This window comes from Emys orbicularis, chromosome 2, assembly GCF_028017835.1.
Source record: "Emys orbicularis isolate rEmyOrb1 chromosome 2, rEmyOrb1.hap1, whole genome shotgun sequence".
NCBI lineage: Eukaryota > Metazoa > Chordata > Testudines > Emydidae > Emys > Emys orbicularis.
Window position 1 is genome coordinate 143,342,088 of NC_088684.1, and position 26,151 is coordinate 143,368,238.

The 26,151-nt window shown below is 49.5% G+C and overlaps 1 protein-coding gene across 2 annotated transcripts; it reads right to left on the minus strand.

The window, feature by feature from the left end:
- Window positions 1-1,332: 1,332 nt before the first annotated feature.
- Window positions 1,333-25,628, minus strand: STAMBP (STAM binding protein). 2 transcript variants are annotated; one of them, XM_065397951.1, is made up of 11 exons: window positions 25,516-25,628; window positions 23,243-23,310; window positions 22,073-22,288; window positions 13,648-13,723; window positions 12,167-12,262; window positions 10,988-11,363; window positions 9,540-9,664; window positions 7,855-7,992; window positions 5,960-6,072; window positions 4,613-4,712; window positions 1,333-3,604 (listed from the first exon to the last, which is right to left on the minus strand). In XM_065397951.1, the coding sequence occupies exons 3-11, from the start codon at window positions 22,273-22,275 to the stop codon at window positions 3,548-3,550; spliced, it is 1,284 nt and encodes a 427-aa protein (XP_065254023.1). In that variant the 5' UTR covers window positions 22,276-22,288; window positions 23,243-23,310; window positions 25,516-25,628; the 3' UTR covers window positions 1,333-3,547. The 2 variants fall into 2 exon arrangements, with proteins under 2 accessions (XP_065254023.1, XP_065254024.1); XM_065397952.1 differs by having other exon boundaries at window positions 23,243-23,472.
- Between the last annotated feature and the right edge of the window lie 523 nt (window positions 25,629-26,151).

A 26,151-nucleotide genomic window follows, 5' to 3' on the forward strand; every position in this document is an offset into this window, starting at 1 on the left:
AGGGCAGCAGCACTGCAGACTCATCTCAGCTGTGGGTGTGTAAACCTGAAAGGAAACCCGCAGGGCTCAGAAAGAAGCAAAGATAGGGCCCCTCCATCCCCGGCTGATCTCCCTTCCTCTCTTCGGTGATCTTTTCAATACCTCCCCAAAGTTACTTTCCCCTGGCAGCAGCTGTGGTAGTTGCTATTGGGGTCAGCAAAGAGGTGTGGAGGTACCTAGGAGGTAACATCTCCACAGAAGCATGAGCCACACTATGAATCAGTTGGCAAATGCCTGGACTGAAGATTTTGAAGCTGATGACAATGACTCCTTTGAAATTCGACAGACACAGGCAAGGTGATGAAATTCTCTGCAATGCTTCGTATAAAATCCAATCCAAAAGGGAAGGATCAATCCTCCATTCTCTAGGACCAATGGCCTCCACCTGGTAGATGATACTTCTTTAATGTCATCCTAGCCATCTTCGGGATGGGGTCATCACTAGGATCGAAGGATCAGATTCTGAACCCCTTATTCCCGTTGGATAGTTCCTTACTCCGCCAGCTGGTCTACTGAGGTGAGTGGGACCATTCATGGAATCTAAGGCTACTAAACAAAGTAAGAGTAGTAGAATCAGGCTCAAAACCAGTGGCTCTCAGCCAGGGGTCCGCGACCCATGGGTGTCCATAAGTAAGTTTCAGGAGGTCCACCAAAATAAACCCGGCTTCAGTCCCAGGCGGCAGGGCTCAGGGAAGGAGTGCCACCTCCATTCTGACTCACCTCAATGGGCCACCTAGCCTGCGGGTCCACACCAGCAAGTTTCACATGAAGTAAAACAAAAATAATATTCAGGGTTTTTATTTTTGTACCTATCTTATGCTTTTCTTTTGTATAGTACAGTTGTGTGTGTGTTTAATTGTACAACTCTCAGTTTAATATGGCTTTTCATCTGCTGGATATGCAGGAAAACATTTGCTGTGGCACAGGTGGGCCATGGAGTTTTTATAGCATATGAGTGGGGGGGGGGGTGTCTCAGAAGGAAAAAGGTTGGAGAACCCCTGCAAGTCTAAACAGTTCCCAAGTAAATGAGATCTGTAAGGGCAAGTCCCTAATAGCATTATCTGCTCTGCTCCTTTCTTGTTGCTAGGAATAATCTATTTCCAATTATGACCTCAAGGTCAGATCAAGAACTCGGGAGGCAGTAAACCAGGGTCTCTCCTGTGGTGGGATGCTGGGCAACTCACTCCCCCCCATAAAACGGGGATCTCTCCCTCCTTTTGTATCCTGAGATGAAAAGGGTTAAATCAGTGCAAACTATTACTGCTGTACAAATAATGATCAAACAAACCCATCCGAGATAATATCATCAATCTGTATTAAACTGTACACCAAAGAATTTTATACAGCAAAACAGGTCAGTAAGGGCACATATTATATTCCAGATGAAAAGCCAACTGTGCATGTGTTGATAAAAGAAGGAGGCGCCAAATGTAGGATCTCATATACTACCATCAGCTGCTCCAGAATGAAAGCCTAAAATCTTTCACTCTACGCTGAGCCAAAAGTCCGGCTCGTTAACATTTAACACTCAACGACAATCTAACACATCACAGAGTTAGAATGTACGAAGAGTATTATAAAGTGGGACAGTTTCTAACACGTGGTTATCTCCATTTCTTCTCCCAAGACTAACAGACACTGAGACAGACAGATGCAATGGGGGGGAGGGGGGAGAGAAGAATCACTGTTTGGCATCTGACGTGAACAACGTATTACACTTGTCTACAACATTCAGTGATTCTACACAACAGGCTTTCGAAAACAGATCATCTCAGGACTTCATGGGAGTGTGAACTTTGGCAAGGAGAGTTAAACTTTCTATGACTTTGGCTTCCTAGGAGAGAAGTCAAGCAGTAGCAAGGGGTTACGGAGATGAATAGAGGATTCTTCGCGACATGACGTGAATACTAACGGAGGCATTTGGATCCCAACTTTGCCAGTCGTCAGGGATGGTTGACCCAGAGAATGAGGAACGACCCATTCTGGACCTCGGGCCTGGTGAGAAGTTCAGATCCAGGACTATCTGAATACAGTTAATTCTGGCATGGTTCTAACAGTTTCCCTGACCAGCGTGGATAAAGGGTCTCCGGGGTACCCTGCCCCAAATGCCTGAGAACTGCCCTGCTGCTATTAAAGTGTAGTTCTTCCAGGATGCTTTTCATCTGTAGATCTCAATGCACATGACAGAAAAAAGGTCAGTTTCATCATCCCCATTCTATAGACTGGGAAACAGACCTAGAAAAGGGAAGCAGCTAACCCAGGAACAGAACCCTGGTCTCCTGACTCACAGGCCAATGCCCAATCCGCTGGACCTTGCTAAAAAGCCCCACGCGAAGTGCCTCTAGTTAGACTAGATAACACTTCCCATTCCCCCGCAGGAATTAACCTACCAAGGGAACGCAGTGTTAGAACCACGACAACACTGTTTCACCTCTCTCGCCAGCTGGCTGTTAACACACCTTCAATGTTCTATCACATGGACGGCACAGCTGAGCTGTGGGACTTTCCTACTGCTACACTGTTAGAGTAATCCATAAGAAATGACCCTCTTCCATCCATATTGCACTATTAAAGAAGCAGAACAAAGACCAGAGTTATTTCCCATTTAGGAACAATAATAAAATAAAGGATCCTATTTCTCCTCCCGCCCCCATTACATTTTTGTCATTTTAAACAGATTTAACCAACTATTTATGGCAACTGTGAATTGAAACCAGTTTCCTGTCTAGTATCTATTCCTTCCATTGTGCTCACGCTACTCATTTATTGTAGGGCTGCTCGTTAGTGGCGGAGCTGTTGGCACCAGTTTCCCCCCCCCACTGCTCTAAAGTAAAGTAACTGAACCACTGGTTTTTGGGGGAAAAGACGTTGTGTAAATGAGAATCAGGCCCCGAGGGCTCATTTCACATTGCTCTCAGCACACAGGAGGCCCAAATGCAGGTGAAGATGTCACTTACACGAAGACCCCTTTACAGGGGAAGTGAGTGAGTCTCGGATCCATTGGAGCTTTACAAAAGTCCTGATCGACAGCCCACTGAAGTCAACGGAAAGATTTACAACCGTTCAACAGGATCAGACATGAGGGGCAAAAAAAAAAAGATGGGCTAAATTCGGAGGATCCGAGTTTGGAAAGAGCTTCCTTTCAAAGGCTCTCTAGTCAGCCCAATCCAAATGTCAAGCCTTAGGATCACAGTTATTGCCATGAGTCCTTCTGGAAGGATTGCAGAGTGATTGATTATTAGGGAGTTAAATAATCCTCAGAGTGTTAGTTTTTTTCTTTTTTTAAAATCCAAATTAATATTTCCTTTCACCCCTCGGAATCTTAACGTCTCCCGAGACCAGAGAGAGGCCTCCGAGATCTCGTGCGCTCCGAGTGGAGATTACCAACCTCACCGTCATTACTGAAAATCACCCTGTACGGTGGGAATCATTTGCTATGGGAGGAAAAGCTTCCCTAGGCCTACAAGTTAGATCTTTTATGGTAAAGAAGTAGATTAAGGCAATGGGCTTATCGAAGATCCATCAGCACCACGTCTACCTCAGCTATTGTCACATGAGTGCAGCTCTGAAAGAAAGAGGAGAAATGGGAAGGTTATTTAAATATCTTCATCCCTTACATTCTATTGACCCTACTTACATGGCCCTCACTGTGGCCTCGAGCATCTCTCAATCAGTGGATTTTATTCTTACACCCCCATTGTACAAATTGGGAATTAAGACACAGGGTACATTAAGCAACAAAGAGTCCTGTGGCACCTTATAGACTAACAAACGTATTGGAGCATAAGCTTTCGTGGGTGAATACCCACTTCGTCAGACGCAGCATTAAGTGACTTGCCCAAGGTCCCACAGGGAGTCTGTTACTGAACCAGGACCTGAACCCAGGACTCTCTAGTCCAAATCCGTTAAACCATCCCTTCTGCCAGGAATAACTTATACTTCGCACTTAAAGCATTAGTCATCAGTAGACACTGAAGTATTTATAAAATCTGAGGCAGGATTAGCCCCTTCATTTTCTAGCTGGAGAACTGAGATACAGAGAGGGCAAAGTGACTTGTCCAAGGTCAAACAGCAAGTCGTTGGCAGAGCTGGGAGTAGAGCCCAGATGCCCCCAGTCCTATTCTCTGTCCACTGGATCATGACACCTCCATTAGAGGAGGGGCAAGACAATTTTAGAAACAGGAACAAGCCCTACGGATAAATTTGCTCCATGAATGAACATGACGATTTCGCCCCGTTAGCAAGACATTCCAAGTTCCCTCTCACCATGTCTTCAGTAGGAATTTAGCCCCATTCTGCAGGTGGGGATGCTGAGGCACAGGGTGGGGAAGCTACTTGCCAGAGGTCACAGCGCCAGACAGTGTGAGACAAACAGAACCCAGGAGTCCGGCCCAACAGCACTGCAATGATTAACCCAGACCAGACTCTCTCATACGTTCTAGGGGGGTGGTCATACATCCCCTTCCTTCCCTGGATTACAGCCCAGCCTTGCAGTATAGCTACGACTTCAGTGATTGATTGAACAAGCCGAATGAGCTGCAGTTCTCAGTGTCCCTTCTCTTCAGGTACTTACGGTGAAGAGAGGTGGATCTTTGCTGTGTGGATGAAAGCCCTTCTGCCGACAGGAAGAGATCTCCTCCAGGCCATGATCTGTCAGCTTGAAGAATCCCGTCCTACAGAGATAAGATGGTTTGAACAACCCGGGCCTCTTAAAAAGATCAGCAGAGCAAATCCCTTTAGGTCAGACCTGTTTTGGTTTCTCATTTTCCTTCTGATGTCATCTTAACAATGCAACCCTCACTGACACCTCCTCCTAGTCACCAAGGGTACGTCTACATTGCATTGTAAACCCAGACTCAGCTCAGAACTCAACCTCCCCTCCGATCCCCACACCAACCTCCCTGACTCTGGTCAGCAAGCACTGGGGACCTGAGTGCTGCTGAGATTCAGGTCCAACCCCTCCTCTTGCAGTGTGGACGCAGCTCAAGCCGCAGACCCAAGTCAGAAGGTTGGCCTAGTGCAGTATGGACGCATTGAGCACGGCTGTAGAACACAGGTCCAGCAACTGTATGCCCAGGTTTACAACGCAGTGTAGATGCTCACAGGTAGGCTTGGAAACACCGAGTCCACAAACTTGGGTCCCACAGACCCAGGTTTACAAATGCAGTGCAGACCTACTCCTAGGGGGCCCAGCGGTGCTGCCTGGAGACAGAACCATCCCTGCCCCAAAGAGCTTACGGTCTACACAGACAAAGGAGGAATTCTCTGCATTTTACAGATGGGGAACAAAGGGCCAGCCATATGGGTGCAGGTCAGACAGGGCATGCGTAGCAGAGCTGGGAACGGAACCTACATCTCTGGAATCTCATAATGCGCCCTAACCCCAAGCCAACCCCTCAAGTCCACATGATGATTCTACAATAGTTTCCAACTAGTTCTAGGGAGATCTTGGGATGGGCTGTTCAGAAGTGTCAAAGCGACTTTAGAGCAAGAGTCCAGGGGACACGTGCACCTAAGGCCTGCTGTATAAACGCCACACAGGGTTTGCACTGGTAGAACTGTTGGGTGGGGGGCCCCCCACGAGATTTGACTGATACAGTTATAGCAGTACCTAGTGTAGATGCAGTCAGACTAATATGGAGGTTCCTATAACTGCATCCACACAGAGGGCTGTGTTATTTTAACTACACCAGGATAGCTAAAGCAGCAGAGCTTGGGTGTTTAGACAAGGCCTAAGCTGACAAGACTGTCAGCTCTGGAAGGCGGGGACCATCTTTGTACAGCACCTAGTGCAACGGGATCCTGCTCCATGCCTGCAGCTTTTAGGCGCTACCGTAATACACCTAATAAACAACACTTTTGAAAATCCCATCTGCCCAGGAACGACATGCTTGGGAAGCAAACACACTCCCCTACTTACTCGTTGTATTTGGGTGCACACACAATGGCAATGGACTCAGCCAGCATCATCTGATAGGAGCAGTGCGTGTGCAGATCCACGCTGGAAAGAAAAGCTGTTTGCGTAGGGTGAGTCTAAACATGGATACATACAAAGGAAAGGAAAGAGTTAAGAAGCCTGGCTCAGAGATCAAGGCATCCGAAACAGCAGCAACAACTGACAAAGTGGTCACAAAGAGTATAGCATTTTTTATTCCATGACATTGATTAACAGAGCAGTAGCATGCTAAACCTTTACCGTATTTGACAGTCCAAACACGCCTCCCACTCCCAAAACAGCCATTTCAAACTAAGATTCCCCTCTTTGTTTGATACTAAACTGAGAAAGACACAGAAAAGGATGTAGGTGGCTGAAGAAGCCCCGTGTAATCTTGCATCTCAAAGCACACTTCAGTACAGTTATAAGCTATATTATATGCACCCCCACATAGGAGTCCCTTCACACACTAACGAAATGCAGCCCCTTCTGGGGTGGAAGACGTTAGCTGTTTAACACAGTATAGCCACACCAAACAGGACAGGAGGTAAGAAGATTCTAGAATCCAGTCAACACTGTCACATCCCGGCCTCCTTAGCTGTAACATCTAAAATAATGAAGATCAATTGGCATCGGATGGATTTAATGGGGTTAGATCCCTTCAGATGAGAACAAATCTCCCACAACCCTTCACCCTCCCCTACTGAAAAAGGAAGGTCTCTTTCTGCAGGTCCCTTGGCTCTTTGAGAGGGGAAGCTAGTGCCTAGGGAGACAACCTGGCTAGTATCTTGCAGTTGCCAGTGTTTGCAAGGCAGCTGCCACATTGAAAACCACATTCCGCAGCATGAAATGTTTTGCTTGGCGTTTGGCACCACTCCGAAGGCTGAGTCTGGCCTGGGAACCAGGCCAGCTCTGGAGGCAGTAGAGGAATCTGGAGCTGCCTCGCCATGTGGTGGGGGGTCTGGAAGAGGAGCTGAGGAAAGCACCATCCCGGGGAACCGCTGGGGGGTTAAGCAGAGGCACCTGGCTCAGAGCTGGAGCTTCAGAAGGGGAGTTTAGTATCTGGGACAATGGCTCCGTTGTTGAGGCAAAATACCCGAGACGTCTGTGTAGCTCTCAAGTTGCATAAGCAATACCCTTTTCCTCTTGAGCGCTCCCAGGGCAGGGGGCTGGGACAATGGGGTCACAAGACCCTTCCTCATCTCCCAAAGCCCCATACTGAACAGGCCAGCTTTCCTAGGTTGAGGATGACTGGAGCTCCCTGCAGCAAACGCCAGCGCTGCTCTCTGCTCTGATGGAGGTGGCATGTAATACCAAACAGAAGTTATAGAACCTGCTGCTTAGGCTTGCAGGGGGAAAAGCTTCCACTCAAGATCCTTATGTTCAAGGGGGCAGTATCGATGTTCCCAATTGGGGGGGGGGGAGAAAGAGAAGGGAAAGAACTTGCCCAAGATTTTGTTTCTATGCACAGCCAGTTTGGGAAGCTCTGCACGCAAAGATCATTGCAATATAATGACTTAAAGAGGGTTTAGAATCATAGAATATCAGGGTTGGAAGGGACCTCAGGAGGTCATCTAGTCCAACCCCCTGCACAAAGCAGGACCAATCCCCAACTAAATCATCCCAGCCAGGGCTTTGTCAAGCCTGACCTTAAAAACCTCTAAGGAAGGAGATTCCACCACCTCCCTAGGGAACCCATTCCACTGCCATACTGGATCAGACTACCTAGCCCAGAATCTCACCTCCAGCAGTGGCCAGCACCAGCTGCATCAGAAGAAGAAATCCCATAGAGGACACTTTACCTATCCCCTTAAACTGGCTTTCCAGGGTATTTGCTAGGAGTTTTAAGGTCGGGCCTGCAGGCTCAGGGAAGCACTTACGTGGATCCAGCCCAGAGTGATGAGGCTGTCCTGATCCTGAATCAGGAAGAGCTCCTCCTCGTTCTCCGTGTTGCAATAATCGGGGCCTCCGTGTTGTTTGGGGACAATGACGTGCGTTATCGTGAATTCGTTCCTCAGCTGGAAGATAGCAGGGAGAGGGTGGTTACAAAGAGGACAGTGATCAATTGTTCTCCATGTCCACAGAAGGCAGGACAAGAAGTAATGAGCTTAATCTGCAGTAAGGGAGATTTAGGTTAGATATCAGGAAAAACTGTCTAACTCTAAGAGCTCTGGAACAGGCTTCCAAGGGAGGCTGTGGAATCCCCATCATTGGAGTTTTTGGAAAACAGATTGGACAAATCACTGTCAGGGATGGTCTAGGTTGACTTGGTCCTGCCTCAGCGCAAGGGGCTGGTCTAGACAGCCTCTCAAGATTCCTTCCAGCCCGACATGGTCTGATCCCACAAGGCAGTCTATGGTGGACAGAGCAACGCATCAGAGCATTAGCAAGTTTTAGTGCGGCTGTATACGCTGCATTGACTACACAAGGCCCCAGTCCTGAGCCCAGAACTGAGGCCAAGGTGTCCTCTTACCACAGGATGCTAGACAACCAGAAAGCTTTGGGATGTACATTATTTAAAAAAAGCTTAGGGTCATATACCAACAGAACACTTCTACATTACGCCGGCCGAAGTTATGAACGGGATGATGAAATGGGGTCAACAAAGGGCTGGACCCGATGACCCAAGAAGTCCCTGCCACTCCTAGGTCCCCAGGAAATCTTGTAATGATGAGGTTAGCAATTTGACTCTAACCCACATGAGTCATGACTGGACGTTACTACCCTCTGACGGCAGCTCAGTGACTTATTGGGTGGGTCTGAGTCCCCAGCGGAAAACTGCCCATTTCACTACTTCGATTATAAGCCCCTTGGGGCAGGGACCATTGTTTTGGTCGGTGTTTGTACAGCACCTAGCACAATGGGGTCCTGGGCCATGTCTGGGGCTCCTGGGTGCTCTCATAGTATAAATAATTAAAAAAACCATCCCCAGCTGCCAATGATTAATAATGGTAAAATACTTCACTGTTACACAGCACTTTGAGAGGAAGAATTTATCACCGGCGGGGGAGGGGGAGAGCTGGGAGCACTGGGGAGAAGCTGCTATAATTAAGAAGCCTTTTGGGGGAAAAGAAGCCAGTGGATGTTTAGCCGTGGGGAAGGATGGCTATCAAGGTGGACAGAGTTTAAACACCCAACAGGGCTTCAAAGGAGGGACCCGATCGCCAACCAAACAAGGTGCCCAATCGTGCAATCAGATCCCAGCAGATGGACCCCCGTCGATTTCAAGGACACCTGTCCGCATGCAATCCCATTCTGCGTGGGATCGGGGCCCATGATGCAATTGCGGAAGGCGAGCAGCGGAGCACAAATACCCATCAAGACAAGGCTCGTGAAGGTGGAATGAACATAAAGCCACAGCCTGCACTGTTCGGGTCTATAAAGAGTCAACAGGGCCAACTTAAGGTCACATGCAATGATGATTTAAAGGCAATGTAGGATCCGACTTTAGAGTCGGAGTCAATGCAGGACATCGCAACAAAGGTTTTTTTTTAGGAGATCAAGGGGCCAAAGGGGAACCTAAGGCAAAGATATTGACATGGCTTTATCCAGAATGTCACCTTACCAGTTTCCCACACAGGATTCCACATGTCTCCACACCCCGGGCAGTGTTAGCATCTGCTACCTGAAGGAACTTATGGCAGAGCACCTTGGGGATGATGACATGGCGAAGGCCCTCTGTCATTACGTCTGTGGGGACAGGAAAGGTAGATGTGAATACAAGGCAAGATTTGCTGCAATGTGCATCAGGAAATCAGGAAAGGTCAATACCTAAAGGGGTAGGGGAAATCATTTCAGCCCAAACAACTCAGGGCCGAGGTTTAAAAATCAATAAGCTAGGTACACAAATAGCTGCTCATCATATTTCTAACGAGTACATGAAATCACTGGTGTTACTTAGCTCTTATATAGCACTTCTCATCCATAGATCTCAAAAGGCTTTATGGAGATGGGGAAACAGAGGCACAGAGAGGGGAAGGGACCTTCCTAAAGAGAGACAGGTTAGCGATGGAGCCAGGAGTAGAATCTGCAGGAGTTTGGACTCCCAGTCCAGTACTCTATCCGTTGGACCATGCTTCCCAAATTGTGTGTGTAAATCAAGTAATTGTGCAAGTGCAAAAGCGAGGATGCAAAACTGAACTGAATCAGAAAGTGAAATGGACCAGCCCGTTTTCCCTCTCTCTAGCCTGGTAAAATACCAAGAGCATTAAGTGGAGAAAGGAAGTTTGATTTAAAAGAAACCATGCTCCATTGTCGCGACCAAAAGGCTGAGTAACACAAGACAATAGCATATTGGGCCCAACTATGATCTCTCACTAGCGGGACTCCATCGATTTCAGCAGAGTTCCTGCACCCATGTGAGTGGTCAAAATCAGGCTCGTTAATATACCCCCTCTCCCCCATCTTGACAGCATCCCTTTAGAGACCAGAAATGCTTTCAGATGGGTATTGATATTTTTAGGGCATGTGTGGAGGGAAAGGCCATAGGGAGACAATCAAATGGCAAATCAGCAAGGACTTAGCTCCGAATTTTGATCTCTGATGCGATGTAAGAGGAGAATCCAGCCCCTGATCTGAATCTGACAAGGGACTGAATCCTGCAAAGAGCTGAAAACTGATCCCCATCCTGCAAGGCACGTAAGCACGTGCTTAGCTCTAAGCAGGAGAACAGTCCTATTGAACAGCTGTGTTGAATCAGGACCAGAGCGCTCAGCAATCTTCAGGTTCAAATGCCTACTCCTCTTAAAGGGGAAGGAGCTATTTACGGATACTCCAGAGATACTCTCTTGGTCAGCGCAAGCACTCACCACCCATACAGTTAGGGTGGAAGCCGTTCTCCCTGCAGGGATGAGGAGGGCTAGAAATAAAGCTGAAGGGTTTCTAATACGTTATGTGTGCGCGTTTTCGCATAGGACACTTGAGACTGACGCTATTTATGACATCTCTATTAGCATCCAGCCTAGGTTCAGGCACCAGTGTCACTAACAGGGGTTAATTCCAAAAGGTACTAACTGTTTTCCGGACTCCCCAAAGCTCCAGGTTTCAGAGATCTGTCCACGACAGGCAGTTTTGGTAGCACTGTCCCTACCACTGGGCTTGCAGGTGGAACAGGAGATGCAGGAAGCTTTGGGGTTAAGTCAGTTGGGGGCTTTTCCACGCCTGGTATCAGGGGTCCCCCCTGAGACTCAGGACCTAGCTCTGGCTTCCCGAATTCCTGCAGGATTCTCAGACGCTCTTTCTCCAGCTCCTTGCGCCGGATCAGCTCCTCGAAGGCATTAAATTGCTCCTGCTCTGCCTGATGCTGCTTCATCTGGGCAACCCTTTGCCTCTCCTCCTCCAGCTGCTGCTGCAGAGCCAGATTACGTGCAAACTCCTCCTCCTCCTTCTTCTGCAATGGGAAATGTGTAGGGACAACAGACAGGAGGTCACTGGGGCTTGTGGTACAAACGGGTAAACTGAGCAGGGAACAAGCCTAGGCATTGTCAATCCCTTAGACTATCCCTTCCCCAGGAGGAATCCTTTGCAGATTAGCTTCCCTTCAGCATGACCTGCCGAAACACATCCTCACACAGGAAGGGGCTGCAAAGGGCAACCAACCAGATCACATGTTAAACAAGTGGAAGACCACTGCCGCTTTGGCCCATGGACCCCAACGGGCTCCCACATACAGCACCAAACTCGTTCGGACCCCATTGTCTGGAGCGTGTCTGAACCGAGTGGTTTAGGTCCGAGCCTGCGGATCAGACAAACAAGGAGGCCGGGGTGGAACAGACAGGGTAACAAAAATAGGATGCGTGCAATTCTTAATAGCAGTCATGTCATGCCACCTGTCCTCAGCTGGCAGTTTTCTGTCTGCATCACAGCAGAGGGGAGGTCTGAGGAACGACCTGCAGGAGGAGAAGGTGACTGGCTTTATGGACTCAGACTGGGAGTCTTTCCTCCCTGCCTGGCCCTTACGCAGGGAGGAAAGCACAAAGGTGATTTGGGAAGAAGCAGGAGACCCGTCTAGGACAAGGCAGCAGCGACACGCTCAGGAAGTTAGCTCCCAGCAGTGTGCAATACGAGGCTGCAATGCTACATTGCAGAATCCAGCTACCCAGTTTGCCGGTTCAAAGACCCTGGATATCAGTTTCCTTTGCAGCTGCCGGTTTTATTTGTGACGCTGACGTTTCACCTTGCACCATTACTCACCTTTCGCTCACTGTATTCCACATACTCTTTGGTGTATCGCTTTAGCAGCTCCTTCTTCAGCTCCTCGGCTCTGGGGAATGCAACTTCTTTGAGTTTCTGGAGGGAGAGGGAATAAGTACGATGTCAGGACAGCAAGACCAGATGGGAATCTAGGGTCGGCAAGCCCACAGCACCAAGACAAAGTAAACTCAGCTCCCATGCTTACTGCAGTAAGAGGTATTAGGAGAGGTTAAGCCACAAACCGGAAGGGGGCTGGGATACGGACGGCTACAGCAGAGAAGCAGGAGTCAGAGAAAGAAGCACTCAACCCAGAGAGAAACAAAGAAATGGTGCTGCAGCATCCTGCTGGTGCATCCGCACGCGGCACCAGTGGGACACATTGATCACATACTGATGTATCAAGGGCGTAAGGTCCGCATTTCCCACCCCCTCCCTGGCTGCTGGGCGGGGAGATGGTGTTCCATGCTGCCTGGCACCCATGGATGCTGCGAGAGCCAGCGACGCACTCAGGCATTTACCCAGACGTGCACATCTGCAGCCCTGAAGAGCTGCACGAGGTTTGGGGGAAAACAGGCTCACAATTAGAGGGTCTCTACCCAGATGCGCCACAATCTGAGCACAAGACCGGCACTCAGAAAGTCCCGTGTCCTAATCCCTGGCCCTCACGGAGACTTGTCATTTGGGGCCCTATTTTGAGTGGTGCTAAATGCTCTAAATTCAACAAGGGCTGCACGCAATGATAACCGACTCAGCCGCCCCTTCCCCTCCACCCCAGAGCCAAACCTTTGGAGCATCTGTGCTCAAGACTCAGTGAGCCAAGCTTGTCTGTTCTGAAGCCTGTGTCCACAACACCCCCAATACCCACATGCAGGATAGGGAGGTGAACATGCAAGTTGGCCTGTGCGAACGGTGCATTTCACGTACTGCCGTAAGACTATGGCCCAATGAATACCAAGGAGAGGAGATGATAGCAATCCAAGGACCAAAACACTGGAAGACCTAGGCTGAATATTAGGGAAAGATACTTTCTAACAAGACCTGCCCTACTGGGAATGGTCTCCCACGGGACGGGGTGGAAGCCCCATTACTTCAGAGAGCGAGTAGTAGATAGGACAATACCACAGACAGTGTAGCAATAGGGAACAGGGCTGGAAGCCTGGCCGATAGAGGAGAACGGGAGGAAGAGGTACCTGAACTACCATGAGGCACCGTGGCAGCATTTCCAAATTGGAATTTCAGTTTTTGGCTTTTCTATATTCAAGTTTTTGACCAAAAAACCCGACAATTTTCCACAGGAACCCCCACCCCATTTTCCTGACCAGCTCCAATAGAGAACAACCCCGCAATGGCAGGATGACAGACCACACGACACACCAGGTCCTATTCTAGTGCCAACATCTATTATTTTAATGTTGTCTAATAGAAATTATTGAGAGAGAAAGAGACTCTTGGTAACACCATTGCGAGCTGCGACAACTTACCTTCACTGTGTCTTTCTTCTCAGGGAGGATGGCGGTTTTGTAATCGCGATGCTTCGGCAGCTTCTCTATAAACAGCCTGCAAACGCAGAGCAGAAAGATTGCGTTTCCAAACGGTGGCTGCAAGATGCAGGAAGAGATGGAAGACAACAGTCGTTCTAAGCTGGGTTTCTTGCACCCCAGCACAGATGGGCTCTGCGTTCCCACTTGCAGTGCCCAATGCTTACATCCACTACTATGCTGTGCTTGTGCGTTCCTCATCAACAGCAACTTCCAAAGATTAACCTCCTCCCAGGCTCTTTGGGATAGAGACGGTCTTTGTACAGCACCTGAAACACTTAATTATTTGTAATATTAAAGTGTCCAGGAGTTCCAGTCATGGACCAGGACCCCACTATTCCTGGTGATGTACAAACACTCCTAGTCATTCCACAATAACAATTTCCATTAAATGATGATAATGGATAACAACAACAACTTCCATTAAAACAAATTCAAACTGGAGTAAAATTGAATAGACCCAGAATACACCAGACTATTCACGATGGCCCCAATTCAGAGCGATACTTAAGCACAACAGTTGAAGCATGACAGTTGTTCCATTAAAGTCAGCGAGGTTACTCACATACCTTAGAATCTCGCTAACTCAGGGCCTGCAGAAGGGAAATGAAACCATTTGCGCAGTAGCTGGGGAATCAGCTAATTTCCCCCATTCATGACTTAAATAAAAGTGAGCATCTGAGTTGAGAACCAGGAAGAGACAGAGGGAATGAACAGAACAGGATAATTATTGACTGATCCATCCCCTGCTGTCCAGTCCAAGCTTCTAGCAGTCGGAGGCTTAGGGACACCCATAGCATGGGATTGTATCCCTGACTATCTTGGCTAATAGCCATGGATGGACCTATCCTCCATGAACTTATCTAATTCTTTTTTGAACCCAGTTATACTTTTGGCCTTCACAACATCCCCTGGCAATGAGTTCCACAGGTTGACTGTGTGTTGTATGAAGTACTAGTTTTAAACCTGCTGCCTACTGATTTCATTCAGTGACACCTGGTTCTTGTGTTATGTGAAGGAGTAAATAACACTTCCCTATTTACTTTCTCCATACCAGTCATGATTTTATAGACCTCAATCATATCTTCCCCCCCCCCCCCATTGTCATCTCTTTTCCAAGCTGAACAATCCCAGTCTTTTTAATTTCTCCTCAGATGGAAGCTTTTCCATTCCCCTAATCATTTCTGTTGCTCTTTTCTGTACCTTTCCCATTTTTGGAGATGGGGCAACCAGAACTGGATGCAGAATTCCAGAGGTGGGCGTACCATGAATTTATATAGCAGCATTACATATTTCTGCCTTATTATCTATCCTTTTCCTAATGGTTCCTAACACTGTTAGCATTTTTGACTGGCACTGCACACGGAGCAGATGTTTTCGGAGTCATCATGGATAGTTCTCCAATATCTCTTTCTTGAGTCGTAACAGCCAATTTAGACCCCATCATTGTGTATGTGTAGTTGGGATTATGTTTTCCAATGTGCATTACTTTGCATTTATCAATATTGAATTTCATCTGCCATTTCGTTACCCAGTTTTGTGCGATCTCTTTGCAGCTCCTCGCAGTCAGATTTGGTGTGAAACTATCTTGAGTAATTTTGCGTCATTTGCAAACTTTGCCACCTCACCCCCTTTCCAGATCATTTATGAATATGTCGAACAACACTGGTCCCAGTCCCCTAATGCCTAGGGGGACCCCGCTGTTTACCTCTCTCCATTGTGGAACCTGACCATTTATTCCTACTCTTTGTTGCCTATCTTTTAACTAGTTACTGGCTCATGAGAGGACCTTCTCTCTTACCCCAGTGGGATAAGAGCACCTACTCACAGGGCATATTAATGCTTACACGGCACATAGAGGAGAAGCGCTATATAGAAGTTAAAACTGGAGCCAAAAATAGTCAAAGGATCCAGAGGACTATTCATGACAGTCCTGCTCCAGCAAGGTACTTACTCACATGCCTAGACTTCAGGCTAAGCAGCTATAAATGCCAACTATGATGTATCTGCTACAAGGCACTTCTGGCTGTGTAACAATCTCCCAGCGTGGCATCTGCTCCAGTGTCTGAACTGGACTTTCAGCCACCCTCCTAGCTAACCAGCTAGGAGCAGCAATGGTGGCTGGCAGATACCCAGTGGAGGGAAGAGGGACAGAAAGGACTAAGCAGTAGCCCAAGGAAGAGTGGTACAAGGAAACAATCAGACCATACCTGACTCAGTTAGAGCTCGCACAGTGATCACAAAGATGAGCAAAGGGATGGAGTGCAAGCAAAGGCTGAGGGAACTATGTTTAGTTTGGAAAAGAGGAGATTAAGGGGGGGATATGAGAGAGGTCTTCAGACACTTGAAAGGCTGCCGTAGAACAGACGGAGAAAAGTTGTTCTCTTGTCACCCAAGGCAGGACAAGAGGCGACGGGTTCAAACTATAGCAGAGCAGATTTAGATTAAATCTCAGGAAAAAACTTCCTAACTGTAAGAACAGTAGGACAATGGAACAGACGCCTAGGGAGGTTGTGGTAACTTCTTCACTGGAGGATTCCAAAGGAGGCTGGATAGTTTAGACACAACAAATCCTGCATCTTGGCAGGGGGTTAGACTACCTGACCCTTACAGTTCCTTCTCACCCTCAGAGTCTATGACCACGGAGTTTATATTGGAGAGCGCATTAAATAGCATGAAAAACATTCCACACGCCGATTGGTGTTCCCGGCTGGCCTGCTGCTCCCTGCACACAGCTGCGAAGCAGGCGACGCGACCCTTGGATCATTGCAAACCACTTTCAAAGCAGGAGAGGAGGGAGAGTCATTCGGATGGGGCAGGAACAGGAGCTGCACATCTGGGGTGTGGGGAGAAGGCTGGATTTCAGCACATGCTCCAAAGCGGGATTCCGCAGATGAGGAAAAGCCACATGGCAGACCCGACATGATCATTAAGGAAAGACAGAAAACCCAGGTACCATGAAATCAATCAGGTCAGAGAACAGCGACACGAAATAAACCCATCCGTGTGTTACAAAAGTCTCTGTTTACGCACCCCTTACTCACAGGAGTAACTCCTTACTTGTGGGCGTAAAGGGCACATCTACCCCGCAGAAATACCTGTGGCCAGCAAGTCTCACAGCCTTGGTCTGCAGGCTGAGGCTTGTGCTTCGGTGCTAAAACTAGCCATGTAGATGTTCCGGTGCGGGCTCTGAAAACCAGACCCCAAGGTCCAGACACGCAGGAACATCTACACAGCTACTTTCAGTGCCACAACGTAAGCCTGAGTCTGGAGAGACAGGCTCAGAGACTCGCTGCTGCGGGGGGTTGGTTTTTTGCTGCGTAGGCACCTGATGGGGCTACGGGCATGGGTGGGCGAGTGCTGCGGGATCAGCTTTCAACAACCGCTTTGCCCCGAAAGGGTGAAGCCACCACTTGGCTCCGGGGTGACCTTTGCAGACGCACAAATCGGGAGCAATAGATACAGAGGCCTGGCAATGGGACACAGAGGGTTTCCCTCCCTCTCCCTCGCCAGGCCAACCGGGACTCAAAATCCCTGATCATCGCATGGCTTTTCACTGGCTTGTGTGGAGCTGGTGACCTCAGTCCATCTGCCAGCCGGCAGGTGCCCCTAGAACATAAGTCACCCCCCGATTGGCTTCTTGCATTGGCAGGCTCAGCCGAGAGGCCAAGAACTGAATGTACCAAGGAAGAGACAACTCTGCTTGAGATCAGGGGGCCCAGTCAGCCCCATGCCCCTCCAGCCAGCTGGGCTGGGAGCACCAGATGCAGTGGCAAGGTGGGAGCACGTCCTTATCTGGATCCAACTGAGCAGATCTATGCCCAGGCAAAGCTCCACTGAAGCTAATGCATGGATCCCATTGTAGGATCAGGACCTTAAGGTTCCATAGAACTTGTGGATTCTAACTGCAAGACTCTGTATCAGACACGGACACAGAGCTGCACCTGTTAGCATTGGCTGTCTCCCTCTAGGGGTGCCGCTAGATGAACTCTGGAAATAAAAGTACGAGCCACCACTGCCTGAGCTACCGAACCCGGCCTATTAGCATAGCGACAGCAGCAGCAGCCTGTCATCCAGCAACTGGGGGTGGATAAATAGCCCCACTGTGTTAGCATGAGTTACACATGGTTAAAAATCAAAGTTAGGACAATCAAGAGTTAAAGCTCCTACAGCTGAAACCCAAAGCCAATCACAAGCCCCTCCCCCTCAACTCTATTTAAGCTCAGTGTGATGAGGGACTCCTCCCCACCATACAAAACCAGACCTGGGAGAAGGCTGGATGCTGCAGATCTGTTGGAGGATGTAACAGACCCAATGCTGCAGGAGAGTTCTTTACATCCCAAGGTCTTGGGGAGAGCATGCAAGACAGCAAGTCTGCGCACCCCACCCCCATGGCACTGTGTCGTGCCCGCTAAGGGAACAAAGTAGCCCTGAAAATATTGGATATTTCATGGTCAGGCTACTTACAGCCCTGATCCTTGGCTGTGGAGAGGGGAAGTGCCTGATCCTGAGACTGCTCTGTGCTGGGGCAGTCCCCTAACGAGGTAAAAAAAACTCTGCTCTAGCTTATGCCAGTTGCCAAAGGCAGCCAGGGACTTGCTGGGACCCAGGATGTCAGCCCATGCTGCTTTCCCACTAACATGCCCCCAGCTGCAGGAAGCGTCTTTACGGCTGTATGCCCCACTGGAGGCATCACGTACGCTGGAGCAAGCTTCGTCCAGCTGCCTAAGGAGGGCTCAGGGCAGTTTGGGGCCAGAGATGTACTTGTGTAATTAGAGAAATCAAGTCAGGCCAATGCATAACACACTGCTGTGCGGTACCTGGCTACAGCACATAGCCACACCCGCACACACCCTGTTTGTTATGGGACAAACTCTGCTCACCCAACCAAGCCAATTCAGGGTAACAACCACTGACGTGCCTTTGGCGTTACACTGATGGAACAGGGGAGTCTGGCCCTATAGCTGGAAAGGGGCGAGCAGGGGCGAGCAGGGAAGATTCATAGTGTACAAGGCCAGAAGGGACCATTATGATCCTTTACTCTGTGCATTACACAGGCCAGAGAACGTCACCTTGTGATTGTTCCATCAAGCCCACAATGCCTGCTTGGGCTAGAACAGATCTTTTCACAGTCTTGTTCTAAACCTTTGAGCGATGGCAAATCCACCACAACTAGGTACATTGTTCCAATGGTTAATTACTCTCACCGTTACAAACGTGCACCTTATTGTTAGTCTGAATGCATCTAGCTTCAGCCTCCAACCCGGATCTCGTTCTGCCTTTGTCTGCTGGATTAGATGACAGAGAAGCAAATGCAGAGGGCTAGATTCGGGCCTCCTTCACAGTGACGCAAGTCCAGAGTAACTCCACTGAACTCAATGGAGCCATTTCAGATTAGCGCCGAAGTAGGCGACACCAATTCTGGCCCAGAAGAACTAAATAAAATATCCTGCCGAGTAAATCAAATCTAGGTAGAATGAAAGGCTAATTTCAATTCACCAGCATTAGGGACAGCAAAGTGCCGGGACCCGTCCAGACTACATAGCTTCCAGGGAAATGTACATGCCACGGCTCCTGGAGAGGGAACTCACCACCATCTGTTGCCATTATCATGGAGAAGCGATTAGAACATTTGTTTAGCTAAAGGAGCTTTATGCAGCAGCATGCGAGGAACGGAGCTGGAAAGATTCCACTTGGTTTTACACTTACCAGCCTCCCACAGAGCCCAGAGCAATGTCCATAAAAGCCCAGGAAGTGGCAGGGGGGAAGGGAGGCTGGAGTCCAAGCTAATCAGAGAAAAATGTATTGAATTTAACAAGGTTGGGTGAGGAAAAAACTGTACAGACGCCCTGGAAAAGCAAGTGCCAGCAGGACACTGAATGGCATTGTGGGCCACCATCATACTTTGGGGAGTGGGCCCTCTTTTTTTAAGTTCCTGATTAGATTCAGGGAAAGTGCATAAAATAAATTGAAGCTGGAGTTTGCAAATGAGCCTAAGGGAGTGTGATGTTCATTGGGACTCGGGCATCTAACTCCCTTAGGCACCTGTGAGAATCCCAACGTTAATGCATTAAAAAGAGAGCAGCCTATACAGTTCAACCTTCTACAATTTGAGATCCCAGACTGACAGAACGCAAAAGCCAAGCAGGGCCTGGCTGGGTTAGCAATTAGATGGGAGATCGCTAAGAAAAAGCCACAGCTCTGCAGGAGTAGGTGAGGGCAATTCACAGCTAGATCCCAGACGGTGCTGAGCGCCCATGAAGATGGGTGGGCGTCGATAATGGCCTCTCAGGATCAAGCACTTAACACACGCCCATACTGAACCAGTGTCCTCAGTGCAGCCTTTCAAATGAGCCTCTGACCCTTGGTAAAAATCCCAGGCACTCTAAGAAGGTATTATTCACAGCCTGGGGCTAAGCAGCTGTCAGGTTTCACCCCAGGGGTGGGTGCATTTCAGTGCTGGACAAAGCAATCACCCAACGTAGTTACATTTGGAAACCTCCATGGCATGACACTCTATAGAGATATGACCATTGCCCCTATGTACAGCCGGGCAGCAAGAGAGGAGCTGGTGACGTCTCAACGTGGGGACAAGGAAGAGTCTCTCCCTGCCAATCCAGAGCAGAAAATAAGGATCACAACGTACCAGATTCAAAACAGGGTTGCAAAGACCACCCTGAGGAGACACCGTTGTGCTTCACACCATACGGCTGCAGTGCAGAGCATAGGCGCCGACTCCGTGGGTGCTCCGGGGCTGGAGCACCCACGGGGAAAAATTGGTGGGTGTGGAGCACCCACCGGCAGCTCCCCGCCCCGCCCCAGCTCACCTCCGCTCCGCCTCCTCCCCTGAGCGGGCTGCCGCGTCCTGCTTCTCCCCCCTTCCTCCCAGCGCTTGCGCCATGAAACAGCTGATTTGAGCAAGCCTGGGAGGGAGGGAGGAGAAGGAGGAATGCGGCCTGCTTGGGGAAGAGGCGGGGCCAGGGCGGGGATTTGGGGAGGGATCCAATGGGGCAGGGAGGGGGCGGAGTCGGGGCGGGCGCGAGCACCCACCGGCGCCAACAAAAGTTGGCACCTGTGGTGCAGAGGACAGTCTTTATAGGTCAGAGGCATAATCAAGTCTAACCTGTGACTTTAAAGGGAGCATTTTACATTTTAACCCTGTAACAGGCTGACAGCCTTTGCCAGACATGCTCTGCCTTATTAGCAGGCGTTGAAAGGGAGAAATGGGTTCACTGAGGCAGAGGACTCATGATCCCCACCTCAATATAAGGGAGAAGGGATCTTGCATGTGGGCTGAGCAGTCCTGAAGGAGGAACTGGAGCAGCAGGCAAGCCAGGGAAGTTGTTTGAGCCAAACTTTCTGATTGTTAATTTCTTTGCCAACAAAAGCAAACCTCAGGAAGTGGTAAACCGACTGTATGCCATGTGTGGACTGTTTCAGAACAGATTGGGAAAGGCCCCTGCTCCCAGCCTCTTACAAAATGCTGCAGTCACCTGGCAGCAAGAGGAGCAAAGACTGACAGTACCAGCTGGCCAGAGGCCTCAACAGCAGAACATTTAGTGATTGAGTGATGAGGAGAGGGCATTTCCCAGTTTGCCTGGGACAGCAATAAACCTTGGCCCCCAACACAGCTAAGGTTGTGCTGGTGCACCAGGGAGAGCTATGCCAGCAGTCAGAGAAAAGAGGTAAGTTAAGATCTTGAGTGCTATTCACCCTGCAGTCCAACGAAGGAAGCCCCAACATCCAACCCTGTCCCAAAGCCCAGACCACAAGATCTGTTGCTGGTTTCTACTCATTGGCCAGTAAATGCCAGGTCAGATGAGAATGCACACCCAAGGAGGATGAGAATGAGAAGAGCATTAAGCTGGGCAGGGCAGCAGGAGAGAACTGCTCTAGGGTAAGGGGGTCTTGTCAGAGATAGGGGCCTGGCATTGCGTGAGGAGGAGGAAGCAGCTGGGAGTGGCAAAGAGGAAGAGAGATAAAGCGACCATATCTCTGTTCAGTTCTTTAAGGGTTAACTCAAGCTTCCCAACACTAGAGAGAACGTTTCTAGCGTGGATGGTTTGGGGGATGTTGGACTTTAAAGCTGACCCCTTGGTCTAGCCATTCAATGGTAGCAATACTTGGCACCTATGTAGTGCTTTTCATTCATTGTGAAGAGGCGGGTAAGGGTCATCATCCCCATTTTACAGATGGGGAAACTGAAGCACAGAGCAAGGATGCGACTTGCCCAACAGAACAGACCCCAGCTCTCCTGACTCCTAGTCACTCCTGGATTGTAACGTATGGTGCATGACATCCAAAATAAGACAACAGCCCCAAAGAGCTTACGGTAAGTTATCCTCATGCAAAGCAAAGGAGCCCTTACGTGATATACTTGTTGTACAGTATGAAGGCGCGCTCAATGTTGCCTTCCTCAGAATAAATTGTCGCCATGCGGATGATTTCGAGCCCAGAACGGTAATATCGCCGTGGCGGGACATCCTCATTCACCTCCACAGAGCTCCCCATCTGGATCAGCCTCCTGACTCGCTCCTCCGGAAGGAGGCTGACATCCGTGTGGTCAGGCATGAGGGCCAACGGGCTAGAGAGAATGAACACAATGCATGGAAATAGACATTATCCCGGTATATTCTCTACATCCAAATTTATCAGGGACATATCCTCACCGGGACATAAGGGAGGTGGAAGTGGCTTTCCTAGGAAAGGGGATATAGGGTTTGGGCTGAGCAGTCCTGTGGGAGGAACCCTAGGAGAAGCCAAGCTCTCGTCAGAGCTTCACTTTTCAGATACATGCATTTTTGATTTGGGGGCAGAAATTCATTCGTGATTACCTGAGCCCCAATTTACCCAGATTCAAGTTTTCAGGGGAGATCAGACTGAGCCTGAATCTCACCACTGTTCACCACTGGGTGTTTTGCAAGACGCCCCTTTAAACAAGCATTTCCCCGTAAACAATGGTGTCAAGACATTTGAGGAAGAATCAGTCACCTACCCCCACTCGCTGTAAGAAACTAGGTTATGGCGTGTCTGCTACACGTAGGGTGACCAGATGTCCCGACTTTATAGGGACAGTCCTGATTTTTGGGTCTTTTTCTTATATAGGCTCCTATTACCCCTCACCCCCGTCCCCATTTTTCATATTTGCTGTCTGGTCACCCTAGCTACAGGTAAGTGATACATTCTCATACAGTGTTCTGATTCCATGGCAATGGCTGCCACAGAATATATGATAACTAAATAAAAGCAAGAATCCGCAGAATCTCCCTCTAACAACCAGAAAGCACAGTACCCCATCCAACCCCCCCTGCTCCAGATCCCACCTGGCTCCTGCAAACACCCTCTTCACCCTAGCAATGCCAGATTCTACCCTCTCCTCCCATCAGGGCCCCTTCAAAAACGTTCCCGAGTGACCATCCACCTCCTTTCTGGTTCCCAATGATAATTTCAGGAGCCTGAGGCAGGCTGCAGGCAGAAAGCACTGCAAAGGGTTCAGGAAGCACCGCAGAATGGAACGCTTTCACACAAGAATCCTTACCTGTTTTACCGTCCTGTTGATGGAGACCGGCCTCTCTGCTCCCCGACGGGTGCTAGCCACCTGAACTCCTAAAAGCAGACAGTTTCCAAGTATCACCCACTGGGAACTAGACACTTTATGGGATAAACCTTCAGTGAAATCATAGTGCTGGATCTGTAACATCCTGTAAATCCCTCAGCAACGTGACTGCCACCAATCATCACTGCATTATGATTTCTTGCATCCTCCCACTAAACAAGGGGAAAGGTCTTGATCAGATACAACAGGGACCTGGGGATGTGAAGGGCTACAGGCAAAAGAAGTATCATTTCCAGCTTTACTTTCATGCAAGAGCCCCTTTTGAAGGTCTCAAATCCTGCAGTTCTTCATCCTCACTCTGCCAATATGCCTAGTGAACTCAATGGGAATTTTTCCTAAACAAGGGCTGTAGGATTTGGCCCTTAATAAACATCATATACTCTGTTCATCTTATAAACATAAGACAGTGGAATCCACTTTCATGACCTAAGGCTGCACAGTGCTGAGCTCCATCACACAAGAACAAGGGAAACCACTGTTCAGGAGCACAGTTGAACTCCGTCCCGCCCCTGCTCAGCGCCTGCAGAACCAGGCTTATAGTGAAATCATTTCTCCCACATATCTGCTCTGGGGGTGTCATAACTATAAAGGGAAGGGTAACAGCTCTCCTGTGTACAGTACTATAAGATCCCTCCTGGCCAGAGACTCCAAAATCCTTTTACCTGTAAAGGGTTAAGAAGCTCGGGTAACCTGGCTGACACCTGACCCAAAGGACCAATAAGGGGACAAGATACTTTCAAATCTTGGGGGGGGAGAAAGGCTTTTGTTTGTGCTCTTTGTTTAAGGGGTCGTTCGCTCTTGGGACTGAGAGGGACCAGACATCAATCCAGGTTCTCCCCATCTTTCTAAACAAGTCTCTCATATTTCAAACTTGTAAGTAAAAAGCCAGGCAAGGCGTCTTAGTTTTACTTTGTTTTCTCAACTTGTAAATGTACCTTTTACTAGAGTGTTTATCTTTGTTTGCTGTACTTTGAACCTAAGACTAGAGGGGGGTCCTCTGAGCTCTTTAAGTTTGATTACCCTGTAAAGTTATTTTCCATCCTGATTTTACAGAGATGATTTTTACCTTTTTCTTTAAGTAAAAGCCTTCTTTTTAAGAACCTGATTGATTTTTCCTTGTTTTAGATCCAAGGGGGTTGGATCTGTATTCACCAGGAGTTGGTGGGAGGAAGGAGGGGGATGGTCAATTTCTCCTTGTTTTAAGATCCAAGGGGTTTGGATCTGTATTCACCAGGGAATTGGTGAAAGGTTTCTCAAGGTTTCCCAGGGAAGGGAATTTAGCTTTGGGAATGGTGGCAGCGGACCAGATCTAAGCTGGTAGTTAAGCTTAGAAGTCCTCATGCAGGCCCCCACACTTGTACCCTAAAGTTCAAAGTGGGGATACGGCCTTGACAGGGGGTCAAATTCCAATCTGCACCTTGCAATCCACTGATTATTCAGGGCTTTCATCCGACTTTACTATAAAGGGAGTTTCAGCTCACTAGAAGCCCACTTCCCTGTATAGACGAATACGCCTTTACAGCAGCAAGTGCCTGTATACTTGCCAGTACATAACATATTACCTTCCCCTCCACTTAACTACAACTCTGGAGCCATTCAGCAAGCCACCACTAACAGAGAGCGTGGTGTTTAGGTAGCCCAGTAAGACACAGCTTGCTCACCACAGGCATAAGAGGCAGGGCAGGGACAGCCTTCGGGACAAGCACCCACGTTTTGGGGGCAGAGTCGCCACCTGTCCTGGTTTTCCCAGGATCATCCCCTTTTCTGAGGCAGCCGCCCTGGGAAACCTGAAAGGTGCTCAGCACACACTGCCCGCCGGCCAGCGTGGGGGGTATGGATGTGGGGGCTATGGATCACCCAGGCTACCCCAGTGTTGTCTTTTGGTGGCAGCCCTGTTTGGTGGCAGCCCTGTTTGGGGGCCCAGCCGCTCTCAGACTCGCCCACGCCCCAGGGTAGGGGCCGCCCGCCCCCACAAGTCAGCTGTCAGCACGATTAGGGGGCAGGGGCCCCTGAGGGCTCAGCAAAGGCCCCGCCCGTCGCAAGGTGGCCGGTCCCATCTCCTGGGCAATGGGAACAGGGCGAGGGGTCTCACACCTCCCACAGCCCCAGAGATGGGGCGGGGCCGGGGTCTGCTCAGTGCCCCTCCCCCAGGGACAGCCTCACCCCGGAGCCCCCCGCCGCGGACAGGGCCTGACCTGCAGCTCGATGGGCCGCGGGTCCTCTCAGCCCAAAGGACGGGGGGTGCGGCGCCAGCTGCCCATCACCAGCTCCCCTTCCGGGTAGCTGGGCTTCCCTCAGCCTCGGTCTGGGCTACGGGCCACGCCCCTTCTGAATAAGCTCTATTCTGGTTTAGCGTGGGCGGGCCAGCCTCGCTCTCAACAGCCAACCAGACGGCTTCTCCGCATCCGGGTCTTCTCACTGAGCCGCCGATATCCGGTTTGGCGTCTCTGCCTTTTAGCCTCTCGACAAACTTTATTGGCCGGTCCGGGAACAATTGGGGGGGGTGTGGGGGGGGGGCCTGGCAGCGGCCGGAAGTCCTGAGAGGCGGCCATCTTGGTATAGGCATGGGGACAGGAAGTGAAATCATGCCTGCTATGAGACCGGGGGGGGGGTAAGAGGGGAGTAGCCTCTTAAAGGGGCCGCGACCTGTCAAGGGAATAAGGTGGGGGTGTATTAGGGGCTTAGCCCTGCCTGGACAGGGGCTGCCCTCCTTGTGCCCGCCCTGACTACAACAACGTCACAGCCCTAGGGCTCCCCTGATAGCTCAGGCAGCAGCAGGGGCTGGTGCCCTTGCTGCCAAAGACCTAGTGTTTAATTCCAGCCACCCAGGG

Bases quoted from the DNA above. Each gene is read 5' to 3' on its own strand.
- STAMBP (XM_065397951.1), bottom strand. From the start codon at position 22,275: ATGCCTGACCACACGGATGTCAGCCTCCTTCCGGAGGAGCGAGTCAGG. The intron at 12,263-13,647 runs GTAAGTTGTCGC...CTCTCCCTCCAG, and splicing joins AGAAGAAAGACACAGTGAAG to AAACTCAAAGAAGTTGCATT. The intron at 9,665-10,987 runs GTTAGTACCTTT...CTGTCCCCACAG, and splicing joins TTTGGGGAGTCCGGAAAACA to ACGTAATGACAGAGGGCCTT.